Consider the following 21652-nt stretch of genomic DNA (forward strand, 5'->3'; position numbering starts at 1 on the left):
GAATAAAATTCCATTATTATTATGAACACACACAGATATGAGTGCAGTGCAGGCATATCAAGGATTGAAAGAGGCAGGAGACTCTGAATGTCTAAGGCAGAATATGTTGTATATGGGACAAGCACACTATCTTAACTGAATTCAATGACAAAGCAAAATGTGCAGCCAAGAGCATGAATACTGAGCCCCAGAGCCATAGCTTGCCATCCAGGTGCCCTACACACAGGTGCTTTGGTGTCACCTATTGAGGACCCGAAGGGGGGGCTATTCCGTGCCCGCGAGGATTCACATGGTGTCCCCGCAAGCACTTGGTGCCCTACGTACTGTGTGTACTGTGAGCAATGGGGAACTATGGTACTGCTGAGCCCCTTCCACAATGGTGGCAAAGTTGACCAAATGTCTGTCTCTTATGTTGTAGCTTGAAGTTACAACAGAAAATATATGGTAAAATAAAAGATTACATGTTTAAAGCACTACTGGTGCCATCATTCCAATCAGAGGTTTGTTCTTTGGAAATGCTATTCAAAGGTTGTAAGAGGCTAGAAACTGAATGGGCAAGGAACAAACCTGAGGCACATCAACTGAATATGTTAAAAGTCCTTTATTACATGAAGGGACGACAACATGTTTTGACCAACAAGACCTTCTTCGTCAGGGCATACGGGTGGAACAGGACACGCAGGTGTCATTAAATACAATTGTACTGCAAATATGTGACAAAGTCACATGACTACTGTATAGGACAAAGACAAAGAAAAAGACAAAGACAAAGAAAAAGGTTGGCCAATGCACTTTAGAAGGCACTTTGATTTGCGTGGTAAAGACTCTACAATGTACAAACAAAAGGTTATCTATAAGCTACAGCTGCAGGCAACTGAGGGACTAATGACCTGTTGTATACATCTCTCTATTAATTCAAGGAATGTCTGTCTGCTTGTTTGTTTGTCTACGCATAACTCTCAAACCGCAGAAAAGACAGCACTATCCTGCCACGGCACTCATAATCACATCTAATCTAGTTTATAAGACACACCCTACTCTGTCTGGTTCATGTAATATATGTTTGTTAGTTTTTTATGTGTGAGCAAATTATTTATAAAAGTAGGTTTTTAACTGCCAACCTTTGGTTCAGGGAGTGCACATTTTACCCACTGAATTACCCACTGAGTTTATTTGAGTATATTTGAGTATATTTGGGTCCAGTTGTCCCTCCCACATGTCTCAAGAAGCATGTTGCCAGTGTAAACCTCCACAATCAGGGGTGGGCCAAAAAAACTTATACCATGATTTTCTTGGAGTCAGATTTCAATTTTGTCATGATTCATGTAAGTGCATTAAATTTATATTGACTTGAAGAGGTAATTAATGTCACCCACTTCTTCTGAAAGTTCATTGCAATTAGTAAACTTTTGATGTCACTCAGGGCATTGTAGGAGAAGTGGGGAGATTCTTAATGTCAGTGGGGCTATCCTGGTTAAATAAAGGCCAATAAAAGTGTCTTTGTTTGAGCATAGACCTGCATTCAAAAGAAAATGAATCGCAATGTGATGATGCCAGAAAAGCATATAGTCACAGGGATGAACTCACGGTTCACATTTAATCTAGACCACAGAGGAAGTAATTTCACAATTCATCCAAAAGACTTCTTTAATTCTTGAAAATTATTTTCAAAAGCAGATCACAGTCTCTGTCAAGCTGAGGTTCTTTAGTTTTGGCCCCTGTTGTCTGATCTACAAGGTGTACACATAGGAAAGTCAGGTTTTAAATCCAACGTAAGTAAAGCTAAACTGTCACTAAAAATGATTTTGTGTGTGTGGTCGGGGTGGGGATTGTCCTTTATTATCACAGTGTTTTCCAGTCACTGCTCTGACCCGTATCTTCCATGTCATTATAAACAACATCTGTGTGTTTGTCCAGACATTGGTGAACAGCTTTCAGAACCGTGTCCAGGCGGCGGTCCAGCGCAGACAGGTGGGCTTCTGAGAGCAGAGGGGCCACAACCGACAAAGGGTCCTGGGACAGAGACTCACGCAGCACATCTGACAGACGGAAGCTGGGAAGGGACAAGAGATGCAGGCGCAGAAGGGTGGAGCGCCGGATCCTGGAGAGGAATGTGGTGTGGTTATAGAAAAGGTAATATTAGGTCACAGTATAATAAATGAGACCTGGGTACTTGACATATGGTTACGTTTTTGATCCAGGTGAGTTAGCTTGGAGAAATGCTGTGGAATTTACAACTGACAAGTCTGGATTTTGACATTGAAGTCTGTGTTTGAAATGTTGCCATGAATGTGGCATTTTAAAATACAAGTGAGGGTCCATTTTGAATCATTAATTTGGTATATTATTTGGTGACTGAAAAGTTAACAAAAAGACCAAAAAGTAACCAATGACTCTCACTGTTTCACTCTTGATCACAAGCTTTGCCGGAAACCCCACGTTTATCAAATCAAACTTAAAATTATAAAATTGCTAGCTTTTGTGAATAATCTGGATAAGAAATCTCTGTAAACCAGAGGTCTCCAACCTGGAGCTCAGGAGCTACCAGGAGCTCTCCACCCCCTTCAGTGATTCAGGGATTTCTGAATTATATGTACTCTGCTGAACAACTCAAATTGTATTAATTCCAATTGTAAATGTATAATTTTGATGCCTAAATTTGTATACTAATAAATAGATAATGGTTTATGGTTTTTAGGTGTCTAACTGTACCCCATCTAAAACTTGCCATGGCTCTTTTATGTACTACATTTCTTGTAAACATAAAAGGGTAGCTTTCTGGCATTTTTGTTTGGTAAAAGTAGCTCACCGGAGGAAAAAGGTTAGAGACCCTTGCTGTATACAAACTACTGTACTCTGTATTTTACCCCATTTAAACTACTGCATAGAAGTAACTGAGATATAGTGTTCAATTTACAAAAGAAACCCCAAAACAATAAGAATAGCTCACGTAGTCATATTTTCATACTTTTTGTTTTTGTTTATGTTCATACAAAATAATAATAGTATTAATAATACAAAGAAGGCACACATGTTTTTTTTTCATATATGGTTATACAAAAGATACAGAAAATAAAAAGTGGACAGAAGAATGATTTTGTCTTTTGTTTAGAGTCGTACAAAAAAATACTAAAATAACGTGAGAGGAATAACTTGAAAAGACAATTTTGACAATGTTTTCTGAACAGCTTTCAGAACCGTGTCCTGACGTTTTTGATTGATTAGTACGAGTACTATTCAAAACATATAAAAAACATGTCAAATTTTATTCAAAAATATTTTGCACAACAGAAGAAAAGTACAACCTGAGAGGTCACATTAAGGCAAAAATCTCCCAAACTACTGTCAGAAGCATGCACATATCAGAGGAGGGTAGATTTATGGACCAGTCTACTCAATCAGTCTTCTCAAGTCAATCTTAAGTAATTCCTTTCACTTTATTTTCATTTTTTGTATGACTATGAACAAAAATTAAATCATCCTTCTGTAATAATAATTATTTTCAGAATCTTTTGTACAACCATAAACAAAATAAAAGAAAATAAAATCTTTCGTGTTTTCTTTGTCCTGGAGCTCAACAGTGACCGTTTAGGAAATAAATTTTCAATTAATTTTTCCCATAGACTGTTCGTAAATTCTAATATCAAGAGTTCAAAGCCATATCAGCTATGTGGTAAATAATATCTACAATTAGTTTTAAGTCCAAAAAGCAGATTTAAACCACAAGATTCACTATTGAACTCCATTATTTTATATTTTGTACAACCATACACAAAAACAAAATAATACACCTTACGTGCTTTTCTTTCTCATTTTTTAACTATAAAAACAACAATAAACTAAATAAAAGGAAAACATTTTTTACCTTCTTTGTTATTATATTGTGCAACCATAAACGAAAATGAAAAAACAAATAAAACATTGGTCTTAGCGTTTTTCATTATTATGGATTTCTTATGCACAATCATTAATGATAAAGCAGAAAAAAAGGTGAACGTTAAAACTTTTAAAAAGTGTCTTTCACTTTACATGACCATAAACAAACAAACGTGCTTTTTGTTTCACTTTCATTTGTGTAACCAAATTGCAGTTCATACTCTCACGCATTTACATACTTTTGGTTACCCTCTAAATCCTGACACTCCTGCATTCACACGGAAAACACGCAGCTATGGTTCAAGATTTTTTCTTTTTTACATTTGTGTTCTTTGCTCATAGGTCTAGAGTACGCACCTGCAGCACTGTTTCAGAGGAGTGAGGATTGACGGCTCATCTACGGAGTGGCGACCGAACCTACGAAACACAGGTGCCAGTTAAATAAGTACACAGTGCACTCGCCGTATGATCCTTTAATAAAAACAGGATCCCCTAACTCACGCTCGCCCATTGTCCAGATGCAGCAGAAATGTTTTGTTCCCAAATTTTTCAAACGTCTCATAGTGATGTCTATCCATGTTACCTACAGGGAAAAAGTAGAAGTAATAGTTGTAGTAGTCAGTGTGGAAGTAATTAAATACATACACCAAAAAATACTAATTCTGAGTAAATGTATTTTGGTGCAGTTACTAGGGATGTAACAATAACGAAATATTGTTATATCGTATAGTCAAAGTTCTCACAATAATATCTTGGACCATCAAAAATATATCAAATTACAAGTCTCTTTTCTTAAATTAAGAGTTATGGTGCAGCAGTAGTTAAAAAATACAGAGGGAACTACATAGACCATGATCCTTTGCTCCATTTCAGTGCAGACTACATGAAGAAATAACATTTCTAAGCACTTTTAGGGCTTAGTTCTTTGGATTAAGTTTTATCAAGGCATTTTAAGAGGAAAAAGTAGCATACAGTTTTGTTAGACTCCACAAAATATCACAGTAAATATTGTACGGTGAGGTTCATACCGTGACGATATCGTATCGTGAGACTTGGATATCGTTACACTCCTAGCAGTTACTTTTTCATCTGGTGTTCTCTAATTAGTCATATATAAATGCATAATAAACAATGAAATAACTATGAATACCTTCACACTGAGTTGCAATATATTGAAGTATTCAGAATACAGTACTCTGACTGGACCATGTAACAGAATATATTGCAAAATGCTTTCTACATACCAGTATTCAGAATAGTGGAACTAAATACATTTTCAAAGTAACGTATTTTCCGCACTATGGGGCACACTTAAAAGCTTTTAATTGAATCAAAAAATGACTGTGCGCCTTATAATCCAGAGCGCCTTATATATGAATTTATTGGGGTGTCTTAGTACGACTTTAGTAAACTACAAACCGCACCACTTGCAGCATTACGGCTACCGTAGTCAGGAGCATACTGTGATTCCTTTTAATATCAAAATGCACCTGTCAAGAGACACGCTTACAACGCCGACTTTAAACTCAAGGCTACTATAAAGTTAATGTGTGAGCAGCGTGGGAGCAGTGGATGAGAGAAGGCGAACACACATTCACCAAGACAGGGAGACGGCGCCGAGCGACTGCCAATGGATCGTGGACGCCTGGGCTAAGGATCAGTACCAACTGTGGTCCGAGCTTTCACCAAGACCTGAATCATCGCTGAACTGCCAGGGAACAGTAACGACACTGACTCGGATAATGACGACATTGATGCGGGTGTGCTGGACGCCGTAATCGCCCGACTGTTTGAACAATTATGAGTTATTGTGAATACTCTAACAATTTAGCGTCTCACAGTATTTTTTTTACTCGTTACAATTGAACAAAGGTTGAGAGTTATTGAGAACGCATTAAATAAAGTTTGACTGACTTATCTAACTGTTGTGTTTTGTTTAATGCGCTTTATAGTCCTGTGCGGTTTATATGTGAAAAAAGTTCAAAAATAGACCATTCAATGACAGTGCGTCTTATAATCCAGAGTGCCCTATAGTGCGGAAAATATGGTATGCTTCCCAGCACTGACATATGTACTGGTATTAGTGAAGAGTATTAGTGAGTAGTAGTAGTAGTAGTAAGGAGTTTTCGTACTCATGAGAAAGTCCAGTATAGCCATATCGATGACATCCACCAGTCTAGTGCCCTGGTCATATGGAGGAGTCTTCTTCACTGTGTCGCAGTAGTCTGGGTCCTTCTCCCACCTGACGACATGGAGGAACTCCTTTAATAATATTATCATTAGACTAGAGTTTATCAGGACAGAACTGAACAATCAACACTGTTTTAATCCAGATATGAGACAAAATAGAACAGGGGTCACCAAACTTTTTTCTCTGGGGGCCGCATTATCGCTCCTGACTATGATCGGGCCGGGGTCGGGTTGGCCGTATAACAGAATTGTATGACCCTGAGATTATATACTTTGAAAACTTCTTGGGTTCTTTTTAAAGACAATAATAAAGTAATAAAGTAAAGTGTAAATACTGAATACTGAATAGTCTTTGAAAACCTCTACATTTTCTTTACATATTAGACAAACTGCACGGTCCTTACACTGAACAAAAAAACTGTTCTGTGAAAACTCAGCACTCTCTGTCAACTTTTCATACTTTAACACGAGTGATTTTGCTGTCCTTAACTGCACTTCAGAACTCTGCGTGTGCATTTACTGTCACTGTTTGATCTTCAGCTTGTCAGGTGATGAAAATTCTGCTGCAAATGTAAATACGTCATACAACTATTTAAATGTAAATATAAATACTTCATATAAATATAATTTTTTTAATAGAAAAAAATCAACAAAATACAAGATGCAGGCATGTTATTATTTGCCAAAAAGTAATTTAAAAAAATAGGCCATGACAACTTTTGTGGATTGCTTTATAGGGCCAATTCAAGGGCTAGGGGGCCGGTCAAAGGGGCGTGGTGGGCCGGAGTCAGCCCACGGGCCTTAGTTTGATGGCCCCTGATATTGAATAACAAGATAATAATAATAAATGTGCACTGCGTAACATTTCTAGTGGAAGATCCGCCACCTACTTTTCTCCATGGAGATGTTATTGCTCTGAAATTTTCACAGTATGGCATTAAACCTTTCATCTTCATGGAGACAAATCCAGGCTAAGTTACAGGTCAGATCTGTGGAGAGGCGACCCTGCTCACAGTCAGAATCAATGTTTTCTAGGAGCTACAAATCCACTTGTAGTTGAATAGATCTAATGCAGATTTGTTTAATGTCACATTGCGGAACATTCAAAGCAGAGCAATGACATTTCCATAGAACCTAGAAGGTGATGAACCCCAACTGAAAAGTTACATAGTGAACCTTTAAATTGCATATGACAGGTTAGAGTACTTTTTCACTTAAACAGTTAATGTCATTGTATTTTTACCACGTTTGTCTATTTTTTATTTTTTATTTTTTGGTAAAGATTATTGTTTCACTTTCTGGTTGGACACAGGCAGCAGACATATGTAGAGGTAATTTCATAACTGTTACATAGCAACCAATATTAACAAGGACCTAATTACGCAATAGTTATGTTTAGACTAATACAAATAGATTATAGCATTTATTTTGTTAAATCAATGTTAAATCTCTCAAAAAAAAACCAATCCCTGTATTTTAGATGCATTTTCAGTGTTAATGGCAAAGGTAGAGGTATTCCCCTTTAGAACTCAATGCTACTTCATGTATTTTTGTACTTTTCTTCTCAGCTTTTTTCCCACAAACTGTCTGATGTAAACCTATGATAACTATTAACCACAGGTACTACCCCACCAAATCAAGTCATAATTAGAAAAACATGAAAACCAGTCATATGCGCTTTAATGGGCGGTTTGCAGTTCCTAGACATAGCCAGTAGAGAGCGCTGCACACTCATGAATAAAAGAGGACATGTCTTAAAATCGAACATACTTTTGTAACATGTGACTGGTTTCCTCTCATGACTCAACATAGCTACATCAAATGTGAATATGAATGTTAATTTTTTTTTGCTTGTTATTTTATTGTATTGGGGGTTTCAAACAGCAATTGTAATGTTAGAGGAGTTTTAGAGTAGCTTATTTTACAAAGAAAAGCTCTCGATTTACCGGTCAGTTTATGTTCCTAACCTCACCAATGGTAATGAGCTTTGAGTAACGGCCAAAAGGACGAGATCGCGGATAAAAAGAGGTCAAAATGAGTTTCCTTCGCAGGGTGGCTGGGTGCTCCCTTAGAGACAGGGTGAGAAGCTCAGTCACACGGAAGGAGCTCGGAGTAGAGCAGCTGCTCCTCCACGTCGAGAGGAGCCATCTGAGGTGGCTTGGGCATCTGTTCCGGATGCCACATGAGCACCTTTCTCCAGAGGTGTTCTGGATATGTTCCAATGGAAGGAGGCCCCAGGGAAAACCCAGGACACGCTGGAGGGACTATGTCTCTCTGCTGGCCTGGGAACACCTTGGGGTTCCCCGGAAGAGCTGGAGGAAGTGTCCAGGGTAAAGGACGTATGGGAGTCCCCGCTTAGACAGCTACCTCCCTGACCCGATCCCGGAAGAAAATGGATGGATGGAAATTTTAAAAATACAAAGGTATATTATGCTAAAACTAGTACCAACACTAGTTATTCATTTAAGCAGGAAAACTGGAAAAAAGACATAAATTGGACCTTTCTGTAATAGTTTTTGAGTGGGCTTTAGTCTATATTAGAATTGTTATATAATGAGAAGTAGCAATAAATTATATTAACATCATGTTGGGGGTCCCCTACATGTATTTTAAGGTGGAAGTTGCCATGGTGGCACAATGTGCACTTTAGCAAACACCGTCAATAAAGTTTTATGATCATCTGAAAATTCAAGAAAATTTACAAAATGGATTTAAACTGCACATTTTCGGGAGCCTGTGATCAATATGCAAATCAGCTCATGTGCTGTAGTTCCAGTCAAATCTGCTCTGTATGGTCAGATTGTGTCAAAACAAAGCTCAGATTAAAGTCTAACTTGAGTAACAGAGCTTCAGACAGAGCAGTGCCTACAGTTAGCATCACACCCCAGTCGACTGTACTCACTGTGCCAGCTTGGTGCGACTGTAGGAGCGTCTCCACGGCGACCTCCAGGACCTGCGGGGGGCCAGGTCGAGATCGGGCAAAAATGCGGCCAGGGACACCTCCAGAGCGTGGGGACGACCGCAGACCGGGTGCTCCGTGGAACAGTAGTACTCGCACTGGCCGTAGAAGCACACGTTACCCACTAGAGGGAGCCAGAGTAACACGCTGTAAGTAAAAGCTAATGAACAGCAGCAATTAAGATCCTGTCGGGTCAGACCAGGAGACTTGAAGAAGGTCCGAGACAGCTTGCGGTCAGTGGTGATCTCTCGGATTTCTGTGGTAACATTAATGAGCCTCCCGACCACTGGGGGGATCCGGTTGAAGCCGAGTACTCTGAAAGTCAAGACAAGGGACAGATTTTTGATCAAAGGGAATTCAACTTTTTCTTGCTCACACACACATGTTCATTGTAGAAGAAGCATTATTGAAAGTTAGATCAGCTATCAAAACTGTTCTACATTATGTTTAAGTGCTTTGTGTTGCATTTTTTGTATGAAAAGTGCTCTATAAATAAAGTTTGATTACCTGGTCCCAGTAGGGTTGACCAGGTTTTGTATTCACCCAGTGTGTCTGTCTACTCCCATAATTCCGGCATTTATGGACTGATTGTCACCAAATTTGGTACCCGGTTCAAGCCCCTGTGCCCAGTGTCAAGAAAAAGGTTTGGTGATGATCCAAGGTCATTTGAAGTCACACGGGTCAATTGAATGGTCACGCCATTATTAAACGATCGGCAATTTCAGCAATTTCTGATCCATCTGCAGCCTAAAATATTCACTCAATCATCACACAAGTTGGCACACACATGACCGGGGTACACTGGATGTTACAGGTTGAAACCGGTCAAGGTCACTTGAAGGTCAAGGTAGCCAAGGTCAAATATGCATTTTTGGTCATAACTCTGCGAAGGATCGAGCTAGAGCAACAGGAGTGGTCTCAAAATCTCAGAAGAAATTATTATCTATTTATAATTCTATGCATTTGTATAGTAAAATATTAATAGTTTTCCAGATAATCACTAATTATAACATTTTCTTTCTTTTTCAGTGTATGCCTTTAAAATTCTAATTGGAATGAAAATAATTTCTATTTCTTCTTTTTCTCGTGATACACAACACACTGATCTACAGTCACAGAAATAACATTAGTATTAGTAACAGAACTAACATATACAGAACTCATGAAAAATTACATTTTCGTTACACGCTAGTAAACACAGACATTATCATGTGTGACCGATATCACACAAATGTTCATGGGCGCTGTACAGATACACACATTGCACTGTGGATATAATGATCATGTAAAATGGGCTGGGCTCCTCATAAGATGCTTCTGTGGTGATGAACTTCCCCCACTGATGCTTCATGGGGGACCAGGTTGCTGTCTCTGATTGTGCTTGTTGATTATGTTAAAGGTCTTCAACATTCTCAGCATCAGAAAGGACCCCACCTCTTTACAGTGGTGTTTTATCATGGCAAGCAGTGTATTTAACTTCTTTAAACTTGTTTTTATTGTTGAAAAATGCCTGTGACATTTTTTTAACTCTAAATGTATGACCAGATTTTTATTTTTTTTAATGTTTTAAATAAACACGAGTACAAAGAAGGGGGCTGGGATAGGGGGTAGGTGAAAACTGACATTTTCTGAGCACTCAAATGCACAACAATCCAGGATTACTCAACCATGCATGAGTCAATCAAGATACTACTTTGAGTAGCTTTTTGTTTGGAGGTCTGACATCTGCTTGTTTCCATGGATACGTCATTGCTCTGCCTGGAATGTTCCACAGTATGGCATTAAACAGCTCTACTTTACCTTTATTCAATTACAGGTGGATTCATAGCTCAAAATACCTAGAAAAACAGGCATTCTGACTGTGAGCGAGGTTGCCTCTCCAAAGATCTGACCTGTAACTTGGTCTGGTTTGGTCTGCATGAAGATAGGAAAGTTTAATACCATACTGTGGAACATTCCAGATAAAGAAATAACATCTCCATGGAGAAAAGTGTTTGATAGACCCTCCACTTTAAAGTTTTTCATTTACTAATTTCCTCCTCAGCATTTTTAATACAATGAGACTTTTTAGCAACCAAAACTATAAAAATGCTGAACTAATTTGTCGAATCAGTTTCCACCTGTGTCTCTGTACCTGTCCAGGTGAAAAGCGGCGATCTCTGCGTTGTGTCTCTCAAAGTCGGAGAAGTAGAACAGGTTGAGGTCCGTCTCTGCATCTCTGGACTGTCTGTAAGTATTCATACAAATACATAAACACATTTCAAGCTGGCTACAACAGTACAAATGTGTCCGTACTCAAGATTTACAGTACTTACTTCATGGGTTTGAGCAGAGCCTGTCCATAGTTGGGGAATGAAATCACCAACTTTAGCTGCGTGCCTCCTGATTTCTGAACTGAAATGAGAATTTGAAGAGTTTCGTTGTATTTTGTTGATTTTGGTTCGTGTAAATAGTAGTAATATCCACTTTAGCCTTGTAGTTCTGGGGTAAATGCTTTTTCCATCCAATATTTGTTACACTTATTTACTGCAGGTTTGAACAAATTTGGAGAAAAAATTGTCATCCAGATATTTTTAGACAGTACTCACACAAGTTTTGAGAAAAGCTTAGCATTTGTGTTAGGATCTGTACTTTACAATTAGAAATTAGGATCTTAAATTTATAAATTAGGTTTTTAAATATGTACAAGAATATTCACATTGCAGCAGAAGAAGAAATTACAAACATATTATCAATAGAAGAATCACAAACATTTCAAAACCTGGACATTTTACGGTTTATTTCAATAACTGCCTTTGTGATTTAATATTTGATATAGTTCAGTTTGCTATTATAATTTGAATGTGTTTTTTTTTTTCCTTGTGTGTTCCATTTTCATGACTAGTTGACTTATATTTCTCTGTTCTTTCAAATTTGTGTCACCCTGTTAGATGAATCCAACTTAAACAAATATAATAATGTATTGTTTATGAGGCTTGGCATATTTAACAAACTATAAGCGGATAATGTTGTCATCACATTAAACTATGCGATATATATGCAGCTTTTGCCCCACCCAGAATTGGCAGGTGAGTCTGTTGTATCCAGCGCCCCCTGGCTGCAGGAGTTAGAGGCTGCGTGTCTATATTTTGGGGTCGACTCCAATTCCGTCTCCTTCCCCAGTTGCTAGTCTTGTCGTTATTGTCTCTACTGTGTTTTTGTTGTATGTGCTGATGTTGCAGGGGGGTTTCTTTTTTTCTTTATGTATTGGTTTCAGATAGTTACCGGTAGTGTCCCAGATTCCAGACAGTTAGTAAGTTAAGTTAAGTTTCTAGATTTCAGATAGTTGTAAAAAAAAATAAAAAAAAAAGTCACAGATAGAAACCTCAAGACCCAACTGTTTAGTTTAGCTTTGTGGGGCTCTGTAAAAGGCTTTGTGTTGCATTTTTTGGTATGAAAAGCGCTCTATAAATAAAGTTTGATTGACTGATATATTGATATTTTGGTATTTTTACACACCCCTATATCTTTTACTTTTAGTTCAGTTGAGATTGGCAATTCCAGGGCTAAAATCATCCAAATAATCCTTGTGCATGTGTATGGAGTTTACACAGTGGAGCACTTTCTGTATTACCACATGACAAGTTGGCAAAGAGGAACTCAGCCTAAATATGCAGGATTTGTGAGTTAAACGAGTGAATAAAAAAAAACAAAAAAAAACAAAACCTCCAGGTCTGTTTTTGATGAGGAAACAACATTAGAACATAGATCAGAAAACAGCGTAATATGTGCCCTTTCATTTTTTTGTAAGTAACCCTGCCCAGTGCTGTGGGTGAATGAATGGAGTGGTAGTGTTTAACTTGAATCCTTTCCAGAGCCTGAGGACTGTGTGTGCACGCTGCATGCTGATCCTGTAGCTGTGTGCCTGGTAAATAATTCAAAAGCCAAATCCACAGATATTAATCAAAGCCTAATGTCTCTCATATTTATTTATAATGCCTCTTTAGAATGCAGATTAAAGTCAAGTTGTACTGAATTCTGTGCGCTAAGTGTTCGAAAAAAAGAGGTGATACAGTAATGAACGTAGAATGTATGAATGTAGCAGATCTTAGTCTTTAATCAGCCTAAGAATATACAAAACTCCCATGTGTTATTCAGCGGCGTCTGACAGATGATTCTGACAGCTGCAGTATTCCTACAGTCTGAACGCATGTTAAGACGTCATGGTATTTCTGTAACTCTTCTCAAATTGCGGGCTAAGTGTGGAATTTGATGTTATTTTGTTTGTTTACCTCTACTATACTATATTCTAACTGTGTTTATGTTTGTTAGTACGATAGCAGTCAATACGTGATGGCTGGATAATGAAAGAAAGAAAAGCCAGTAGGAAGCCAGGATCGATGGATACAAAACCAGAGCATGTTGTGATATTGCTGGACATGGTTTAGGTGAACAGAATTGTCCATAGTGCAGACGCTAAAGGCAAAGTGCCCAGGTTATATATTTGCAGCTTTCTGGTCAAAAACACCTGAGTCTGAGTTTGTGCTGACTTTAGTGGCCTCTGCAATTTCAAGTAGTTGGTGACATCACACACCTCTGCCCAGATTACAGACAGGTTTTTCCAATTACAAAAACCTGGCAGGAGGGACGGAGTTTGAAGTGTGGACACCTGTTAGACCAATCACACTGTTCCTCATTCCCCCAGGTATTGCCCAGTTTAGTAGCTCCATTTGCGATGTGGTTGTGGCAGAGTTTAGGTGTTCGGTCCCACTTTAATAAAACAAAAAATATAAATACCACAACTACAAAAATGAAATTAGGTTTGCCCATATTAGAAGCCTAAGATAGTCAGTATATGGTTGGGACATGATGGTGAATATTAGGGATGTAACGATATCCAAATTAGAGGTCAGCGCGGGACAGAATTTTCAGTCCAGCTCCCGCCTGCATCTGCAATATTTTGTCCCACTGCCGTCCGCAAATCGCGCAAAATGTTAACTTTCGCTTTCTTAAGCTCTGTCAAATACGGAGAAGCGGAAAGGAATTGTCTAAAATGTGTGCGAGATTAGATCACATTCGGTTCTTAAAATGTTTTTATTAATGCCAAATAAAATATCCAGCACAAATGATGTATGATAGATACACATTAATCATTTGTATATTTTACTTTACACACAATATTTAATTTGCTTGCTCCCCACCCGCACCCGCAAGGAGCTTTTAAAATGTGTATCGAGCTGCACTGTTTTGCATCAGGTCCCACGGGGCTCTAATCCAAATCTCTGTATGATATTATCACAATATGTATCTCACAGTACGATATTTAATGCGATATTTTGGAGAGGCTGATATAATTGTAGATAGGAAACATTTTTGCTTTTAAAATACCTTGACAAGATTTTGGTGTGAATTGTTTCTGTCATAATCTTAAGAATTCAAGTAAAAACATATTTCTTCATGTTGGCACTGAAATGAATCATGGGATATGTAGTTCACTATGTTTATGAGCAGTTGCTACTATAAAACCATGCATTTAAGCAAAGGAACTGGTATATAATATATTGTGACAGCCCACGATATTATTGTGAGACTTTTAACGATACGATATCACAATATTTCAGTTATTGTTACACCCCTAGTGAATATAGTGATTTTGTTGATCCAGTTCCTAACAAAATAAAGTCAACCTCTATTCTGAATTTCTGAACTTTTGAAATGTTTTGATTCTGGTCCTAACTCTATTTTATCGATTCATTCAGATGTATCACTCTCTATTTCAGCCATGTCTGTCTTTGCGATGTTTGGACTTCATAATCTTAGAAATTACACCACTGTGGTAAAAAAACAAACAAACAAAAACAACAATTATTCAGTATTACCATTTCTGTAAACATAAACATCCCATCATTGCTTTTCTCTCACCCGCTCCGAGGATACGCTCCGTTGCCAGGTACTGCAAGAGCTGCTCCAGAACCGGGTCCCTGCGGTCGTACAGCTGCCAGCGCGTGATGCCCAGGTGGAAGCGCAGCCACGGGGGGTGTGTGTGGGCATCTTTGGTCCAGCTTATCTTCTCGTAGCCCTCCTCCACACTGGCACTCTCCCTGACAGGTGAAGTGAAAGCTCATTATTGAATTTGCATAGTAGCAGTCAAGAGGGCTAGAATCCAGGTTAGTCAATGAGAATATGGTGAGAATCTAAAATAAACATGCTGGTGATTTTGTATGAGAGACAAAAAAAGAATCACGTAACAGGATTTTGTTCAAATTTGACATTTTAAGCACATCCAGAAGAACTGACAGAAAGAATAAAAACAAACAAACTGCTTCAAAAATCACAAGAATCAAACAGAACATGCTTGAACAGAGAGTTAGCAGAGTTAGTGTTTATGCAGAATCTTCTTGCTTTGTCTGAATGTTCCACTGTATGGCATTAAATGTATTATTCCTATTTCCACAGAGACATGCAGGTAACACCACCAGGCCAGGTTATGCATCAGATCTGTGCAGAGGTGAGTCCATTATCAATAACGTGCAATGAAAACCCTTGTATTTGAATAAATGCAATTTTAATGCCATACTATGGAACATTCCAAGCAAAGGAACAACATATCCAAGGAGATAGAGAGATGGCACTAGAAAAATTACATAATGTGCCTTTAAATTTGTCCTAAATGCTAAAATTGTCCCTATTTACCCAGGTAAACCCGCTACTACGTTAATAGTAGCAAATTAGACTGACCCTGAACCTCATCAAAAACAAACCTGGAGTTGTGTTTTGTTTCATTCACACATTGGAGTAACCTTTTACTATTAGTCTGTTTGTATCTCCAAAGCTCAAAATGCTCTGCTCCACCTTGAATAGTTTTCAAGTTAACTTCTACCTTTTACTGTTTAGTGGAGAAATCATCCAAATGATTCTAGTGAAGGTGTGTGGGTTTTTGAAAATAGCATAATATGGACCCTCTAAATATACACAATATATACAATATATATATACACCCCCCCACAGGGAGTGTTTTAAGTCTCATCTTAAGACCCACTTTTACTCTCTGGCCTTTAACACTGGCTGAGTTGTGTCGTCCTCTGTGTCTTTTATTTAATTTGAATTATTATTATTAATAATATTAGTAGTCGTAGTAGTAGTAGCATTAGTAGTAGAAGTAGCGTTATTACCTCCGCCAAGGAGGTTATGTTTTTGCCGGCGTTTGTCTGTTTGTTTGTTTGTCTGTTAGCAACATAACTCAAAAAGTTATGGACCGATTTTGATGAAATTTTCAGGATTTGTTGGAAATGTGAAAAGGAAGAACTGATTTCATTTTGGGGGTGATCCGGAAGAAATCCTGGATTCTGGATCACTTTGAAATTTTAGTTAACATTGTGGTAAATGGGGCCAAAAATGTTGTTTCTCAATATCTCGGTTAATTATTGACCAAACCCCATGAAATTTGACTCAGGGATGGACAATGGGATCCTCTTTCATATTCCAAAGGCTGATCCGGATCTGATCCAGAAGACTGATTTTATCGCAATTTATATAAAAAATGGGGGTAGTCCTTGGCGGAGGTCTGCGCTCTCTGAGTGCTTTTCTAGTTATTATTAGTAGTAGTACTAACTTTAGTAGTAGTAGTAGTAGTAGTAGTAGTAGTAGTAGTAGTATATTGATAGTAGTATTAGTAGTAGTAGTAGTTAGTAGTGGTAGTAGTTGCAGTAGTAGTAGTAGTCCTAGTAATAGCTGTAGTAGTAGTAGTAGTAGTTGCAGTAGTAGTAGTAGTTGCAGGAATAGTAGTAGTATTAGTAGTGGCAGTAGTAGCATTAGTAGTAGTAGTAGTAGTAGTAGTAGTAGTAGTAGTAGTAGTAGTAGTAGTAGTTGCATCAGTAGTAGTAGTAGTAGTAGTAGTAAGTTGCAGTAGTAGTAGTAGTCCTAGTAATAGTTGTAGTAGTAGTAGTAGTTAGTAGTAGTAGTTGCATTAGTAGTAGTAGTAGTATTAGTAGTATTAGTAGTAGTAGTAGTAGTTAATAGTAGTAGTTGCATCAGTAGTAGTAGTAGTAGTTGCAGTAATAGTAGTAATATTAGTAGTGGCAGTAGTAGTTGCAGTAGTAGTAATAGTAGTTATAATAGTAATAATAATATAATAATAGTAACTTTTTTTTTTTTACAGTTTTTATTTATTGTTTTAATTTATGATTTTCTGTCTTTTATTGTATTAATTTGTCTGTGCAGCACTTTGGAAACATGGTCATGATAATAAAAAGTGATATATAAATAAAGTGGATTGGACAAACAAAATACTGCAGAAATGATGTTATTCTTGTTAGATATTGTCGTGAATTAAAGCTTCACAACAGCCAAGCAGTTTGCACACGGGATCAACACTTTTACAAATACTCACCAATTACTTTCCAAATTACTGTCATTTAGGTTGTCACTTTTCTCTTCCTCTTCCTCTGCCTTCACCCTCAGCAGCCAATCATCTTCTTGGAGCTCGGGATGTGACAGATTGTACAGCGGGTGATTAAACAACTCGTCCAGCTTGGAGCGACCTCTGACCTTCGGATCCTCCTCTAATTTCCTGTCCGGCCGGCTCAGGTTTGTAGCTTTATCTTGAATCGTGCTGCTGTTGGGCTTTGTGTTTTGAATGGCTGCTGTTTGGACTGATGCAGAGGAGGAGGAAGAGGATTGTGGTGGTACGCAGGCCGTCTGGAGCACCGTGACGCAGAAGAAAACCAGGAAGAGATGCAGCGCCAGGGACAGACCGGCCAGGCACAGGTAGAGGGAGCGGGTGGGTCTGCGCACCAGCTTTGGCATCATGCTGCAACGGGAACGCACAATCAACCTGAGCGTCGCCACGGTTACTGCCTGTTGCGTAAGCCGCCGGGTTCACCATCCAGTCAGAGCAACGCAACACAAGTTAGAAACATCCTGGTAATATATGAACAAATGAACTGCCAATTAAAATAAGAATAATAATGTAAAAGCTGTTTAAGGACGCAATATGTAACTTTTCTTTTCTGCTCTTTCTCTATAGAGACGTTATTGCTTTGCTTGGAATGTTCCACAGTACGACTTTAAACTTAAACAACGGGTATTACATTTCTATGGGCTACTAACTAACACATAACACATTTAAATCATTGATCATTTGTTTCATCAGATTTTGAGTTTTAAATGCCACTGAAATTCTCACTTTGAATTTTTTTTAACTGTTTTTAACATGTTAGAATGATTTTTTTTCTGAATGTAAGTTAATGAAATTGTATGCGTGTAAATTTGTATGTTTTTGAAAAAAATTCAGTATAAAGAAATCAGCTTTTAAATGTTCAGAATAAATATTTTCAAGCCCTCGAATTCAACAGTCAAAATTCGCAGTGGAAAAAATTGCAGTTAAGATCCAAGATGCCAGGGCAGAAGCAATCGATCCAAATAGGCGACTTAATCCGATCGCTTCACTGCACCATTTCATTCTTGTTACTAAATTAGATCGGATCACTTTGGATTCCATTGTTTGGGAAACAATGCTCTAGAAGAGTTACACTTTGTTAGTCAGGCTGACCCCACCTAGTCCCTGCGATCAATTTAATTTCTCTCCAGTGATTAGGTCAGGAATCGGAATACACTAGACAAAAACCCCAGAAGCTCGAGCCTGAGCACTAGTAAATCAGCAAAGAGCCATACATTCTGTGTTGGCAACGATTCCCGAGATCGAGGATTTAAGCTGGAGTAAAGAAAATGTATGGTGAATTTTATCAAGGGGAAAGACGTTATTGCCCTTCTTCCTACGGGATTTGGGAAAAGCTTAATATACCAGTTAGCCCCGTTAGCAGCAACCAAATAGCTTTAATAAAAGGTTTAATAAAAAAAGTACTCGCCTACTGTTGAGCGAACGAATCATAATGCTGCGAGGTCAGACAGTTTCTATGAAGTGAAACTGGCTGATGAATCAGGCTAACACTTTGCACCTTTAAAACTGAAATGCTGAGGTTCATGTAAAAGAAATGGAAAAAGAAAGAAAAGAATCAAATTATAAAATCTATCATTTTAAAAACCAGCACTGCTATATGTATAATTCAGTAGCTATTTCCCTCTTTTGCTGCTTGTTTAATCTGTATGGTAATTATTGTTTTGCTATAGTGATGCATATATTTTGAAATTAGCAACTAAATAAATATTCAAATCATATTTACTATTACTACTGAATCTACTCTGCAGTAGCATAAGTTATGAATACTTACTGATCCTAACCCTGCTGCAAAGAGAATCTAACAATACAGCACAGATGGTGAAACATCTGTTACTATTGTATAAAATATGCCATCAGGTTCAATGGGAAGTTTTATGTAAATGAATTTCAATGCAGGCATAGCAATATAATTATGGCTCTTAACACTGTAATCTTACTCTCAAAATGAGTCATAGTTTGTTTGTTATAGTTATTGTATTGTTCAGACCTCAGCCAAGGCACGGGGTTTTACATCTGCACATACTGTAAAGCATACTGTCTTTAAAGAGCCCATATTATGCTACTTTCTGCTCTGTTATAAAGTTGTTTCCTCATCACAAACAGACCTGGAGTTGTGTTTTGTTTCATTCACACATGTTTAACACACAAAACCTATAATACGTTCTTTGTTCTTCTATCAAACAGAAAACACTGTCCCATGGTAATACAAGAGGAACTGTGTTTTTAAACTTCATACACCTTCACTAGAATCAGTGGGATAATTTCAACCCTGGAATTTTCTATTTTTACTAAACAAAAGGTAAAAAGTATCCAAGTTCAAAACTACTGCTTTATGACATCACAAGGTGGAACAGAGCATTTTGAGCTTTGGAGATGTGGACAGACTAATAATGCAGAATTACTCAAACATGTGTGAATGAAACAACACAACTCCATGTCTGTTTTTGAGGAGATAACATTTTAATATGCCTTAACCCCTTAGCATTCCAGGCCATTTTTGTGAAATCTTTTGTGAAATCATTTTTGTGAAATTTTTGTGACAGGTGCACTGTGTAACTTTTCTGGTAGAGGGTACGCCACCTGCTTGACTCCATATTTTTCCTGGAATGTTTTACAATACGGTATTAATTTATAACATGCTAGTCTGTAGTTGAAGTGTTGTTCTGTGAAGAGTGGGAGGGGACTGGAAATAGTATAAGCTTTGATTCATCCATCTCCTTTTCAAAGCTGCATGTTTGTATCTGCATCTGTCAGAGTTGGGGACTTGCAAGTCGTGATTTGGATTCAAGTCAGACTTGAGTTACTATTTTTATGACTTGAGACTTGACTTGATAAAATGGACTAAGACTTGGTACACAACTTGGACTTGAAGGTCAGTGACTTGGGACTTGACTCGGACTTGAGCCCTGTGACTTGAGAAGACTTGATGCTTTTGCTAAAAATATATGTTTTTAGAAAATATTTTTCTCTTTAAAATAAATGCGGTGCTTAATTTTGCAGGAACAGGCTAGATTCTAGTCTGTTCCTGCAAAAAAGTGACATGTTCTAGTCCCTGGAATATGTCACTCCCACTTCTGTTTGTTACTTTGGATGGAACTGAAGTACTGTGAGATAGTACCTCAAATGTACTACAGTAATATACAGTACAATACAGTAAAACAGAATGAACTACATAAAACATGATCCTTCATGACAAAATAACTGTTATTTAGGACTTTTAAATTTGAATTCTTTCTATTCTGACTGTGATGATTCACATTAAGATCTTGTCAAGACATTTCAAAAGGAAACGACTCTTATATAAATACTCATATAAAAATACACCATGTCTTCATAAGAACAATTTAGTTTAAAATTCATATAAATTGCAAAAATAAGCTATATTTGGTATTTTGGTTTAAAGACTTGAAATGACTTGAAACTCTAAGCAGACGACTTGGACTTGACGTGGACTTATGGACCAGTGACTCGAGACTCAACTTGGACTTGCCTGTATTAGACTTGGGACTTGACTTGGAGTTGAGGTCAAAGACTTGAGACTTACTTGAGACTTGCAAAACAACGACTTGATTCCAACTCTGGGGTCTGTATTGTACTATTATGCTGTTGTATGAATTGTATGTGCAGGTTTTAACTAACTAACTAACTCATTTAAGTATCTCCATGGAGTTAAGCAGGCCACATTGCCAGGCCAAGTTACAGCTCAGATCTGTGGAGACGTGGCCCTGCTCACAGTAAGAATACATGTATTTGCGGTAGTTTTGACAAATAAAACCCCCCGTAACTGAATAAATACAAGATATATTGTTTAATGATGTCCAGGCAAATCAATGACATTGAGATGGCGGGACCTCCATCAGAAAAGTTACACAGTGCCTCTTTAAAGCTCACAAGAATCGATTTTGCGTAATCTAGGCCCTTCAAAGAAATGCATCAATAAGTGCTATATTTACGGTAACATTAAACTTGCATTTTCTTGGCTTCGCGCATAAATTTCAGTGTCATATAATCATTAAAGCCAAACTTACAGAGGTCAGATTGCTCAGCAGAGGAAATCAATACATTACTGGATACCGTCCTCATCCTATAGTGTAATTGACTGAAGGAATTACTCACATCTTTTTCTTGTCTTCTTTTTTTTCCTTTTTATCAACTTGTTCTTTCTTGGTCTCTTGGTCGTCCCTTCCCCA

The 21652-nt window shown here is 37.8% G+C and overlaps 1 protein-coding gene across 1 annotated transcript; it reads right to left on the reverse strand.

The window, feature by feature from the left end:
- Positions 1 to 1720: 1720 nt before the first annotated feature.
- fam20cl (family with sequence similarity 20 member C, like) lies at positions 1721 to 21652 on the reverse strand. Its single transcript, XM_020927258.2, has 11 exons — positions 21579 to 21652; positions 17394 to 17813; positions 14927 to 15105; positions 11341 to 11419; positions 11160 to 11252; positions 9225 to 9340; positions 8969 to 9149; positions 6009 to 6118; positions 4378 to 4459; positions 4234 to 4293; positions 1721 to 2101 (listed from the first exon to the last, which is right to left on the reverse strand). The coding sequence occupies exons 2-11, from the start codon at positions 17810 to 17812 to the stop codon at positions 1843 to 1845; spliced, it is 1578 nt and encodes a 525-aa protein (XP_020782917.2). The 5' UTR covers position 17813; positions 21579 to 21652; the 3' UTR covers positions 1721 to 1842.

This window comes from Boleophthalmus pectinirostris, unplaced genomic scaffold, assembly GCF_026225935.1.
Source record: "Boleophthalmus pectinirostris isolate CB_2022bp ecotype Guang Dong unplaced genomic scaffold, ASM2622593v1 HiC_scaffold_17, whole genome shotgun sequence".
NCBI lineage: Eukaryota > Metazoa > Chordata > Actinopteri > Gobiiformes > Gobiidae > Boleophthalmus > Boleophthalmus pectinirostris.

Bases quoted from the DNA above. Each gene is read 5' to 3' on its own strand.
- fam20cl (XM_020927258.2), bottom strand. From the start codon at position 17,812: ATGATGCCAAAGCTGGTGCGCAGACCCACCCGCTCCCTCTACCTGTGC. The intron at 11,253-11,340 runs GTAAGTACTGTA...GAATACTTACAG, and splicing joins GCTCTGCTCAAACCCATGAA to ACAGTCCAGAGATGCAGAGA. The intron at 9,150-9,224 runs GTCTGACCCGAC...GGCTCCCTCTAG, and splicing joins GACCTTCTTCAAGTCTCCTG to TGGGTAACGTGTGCTTCTAC.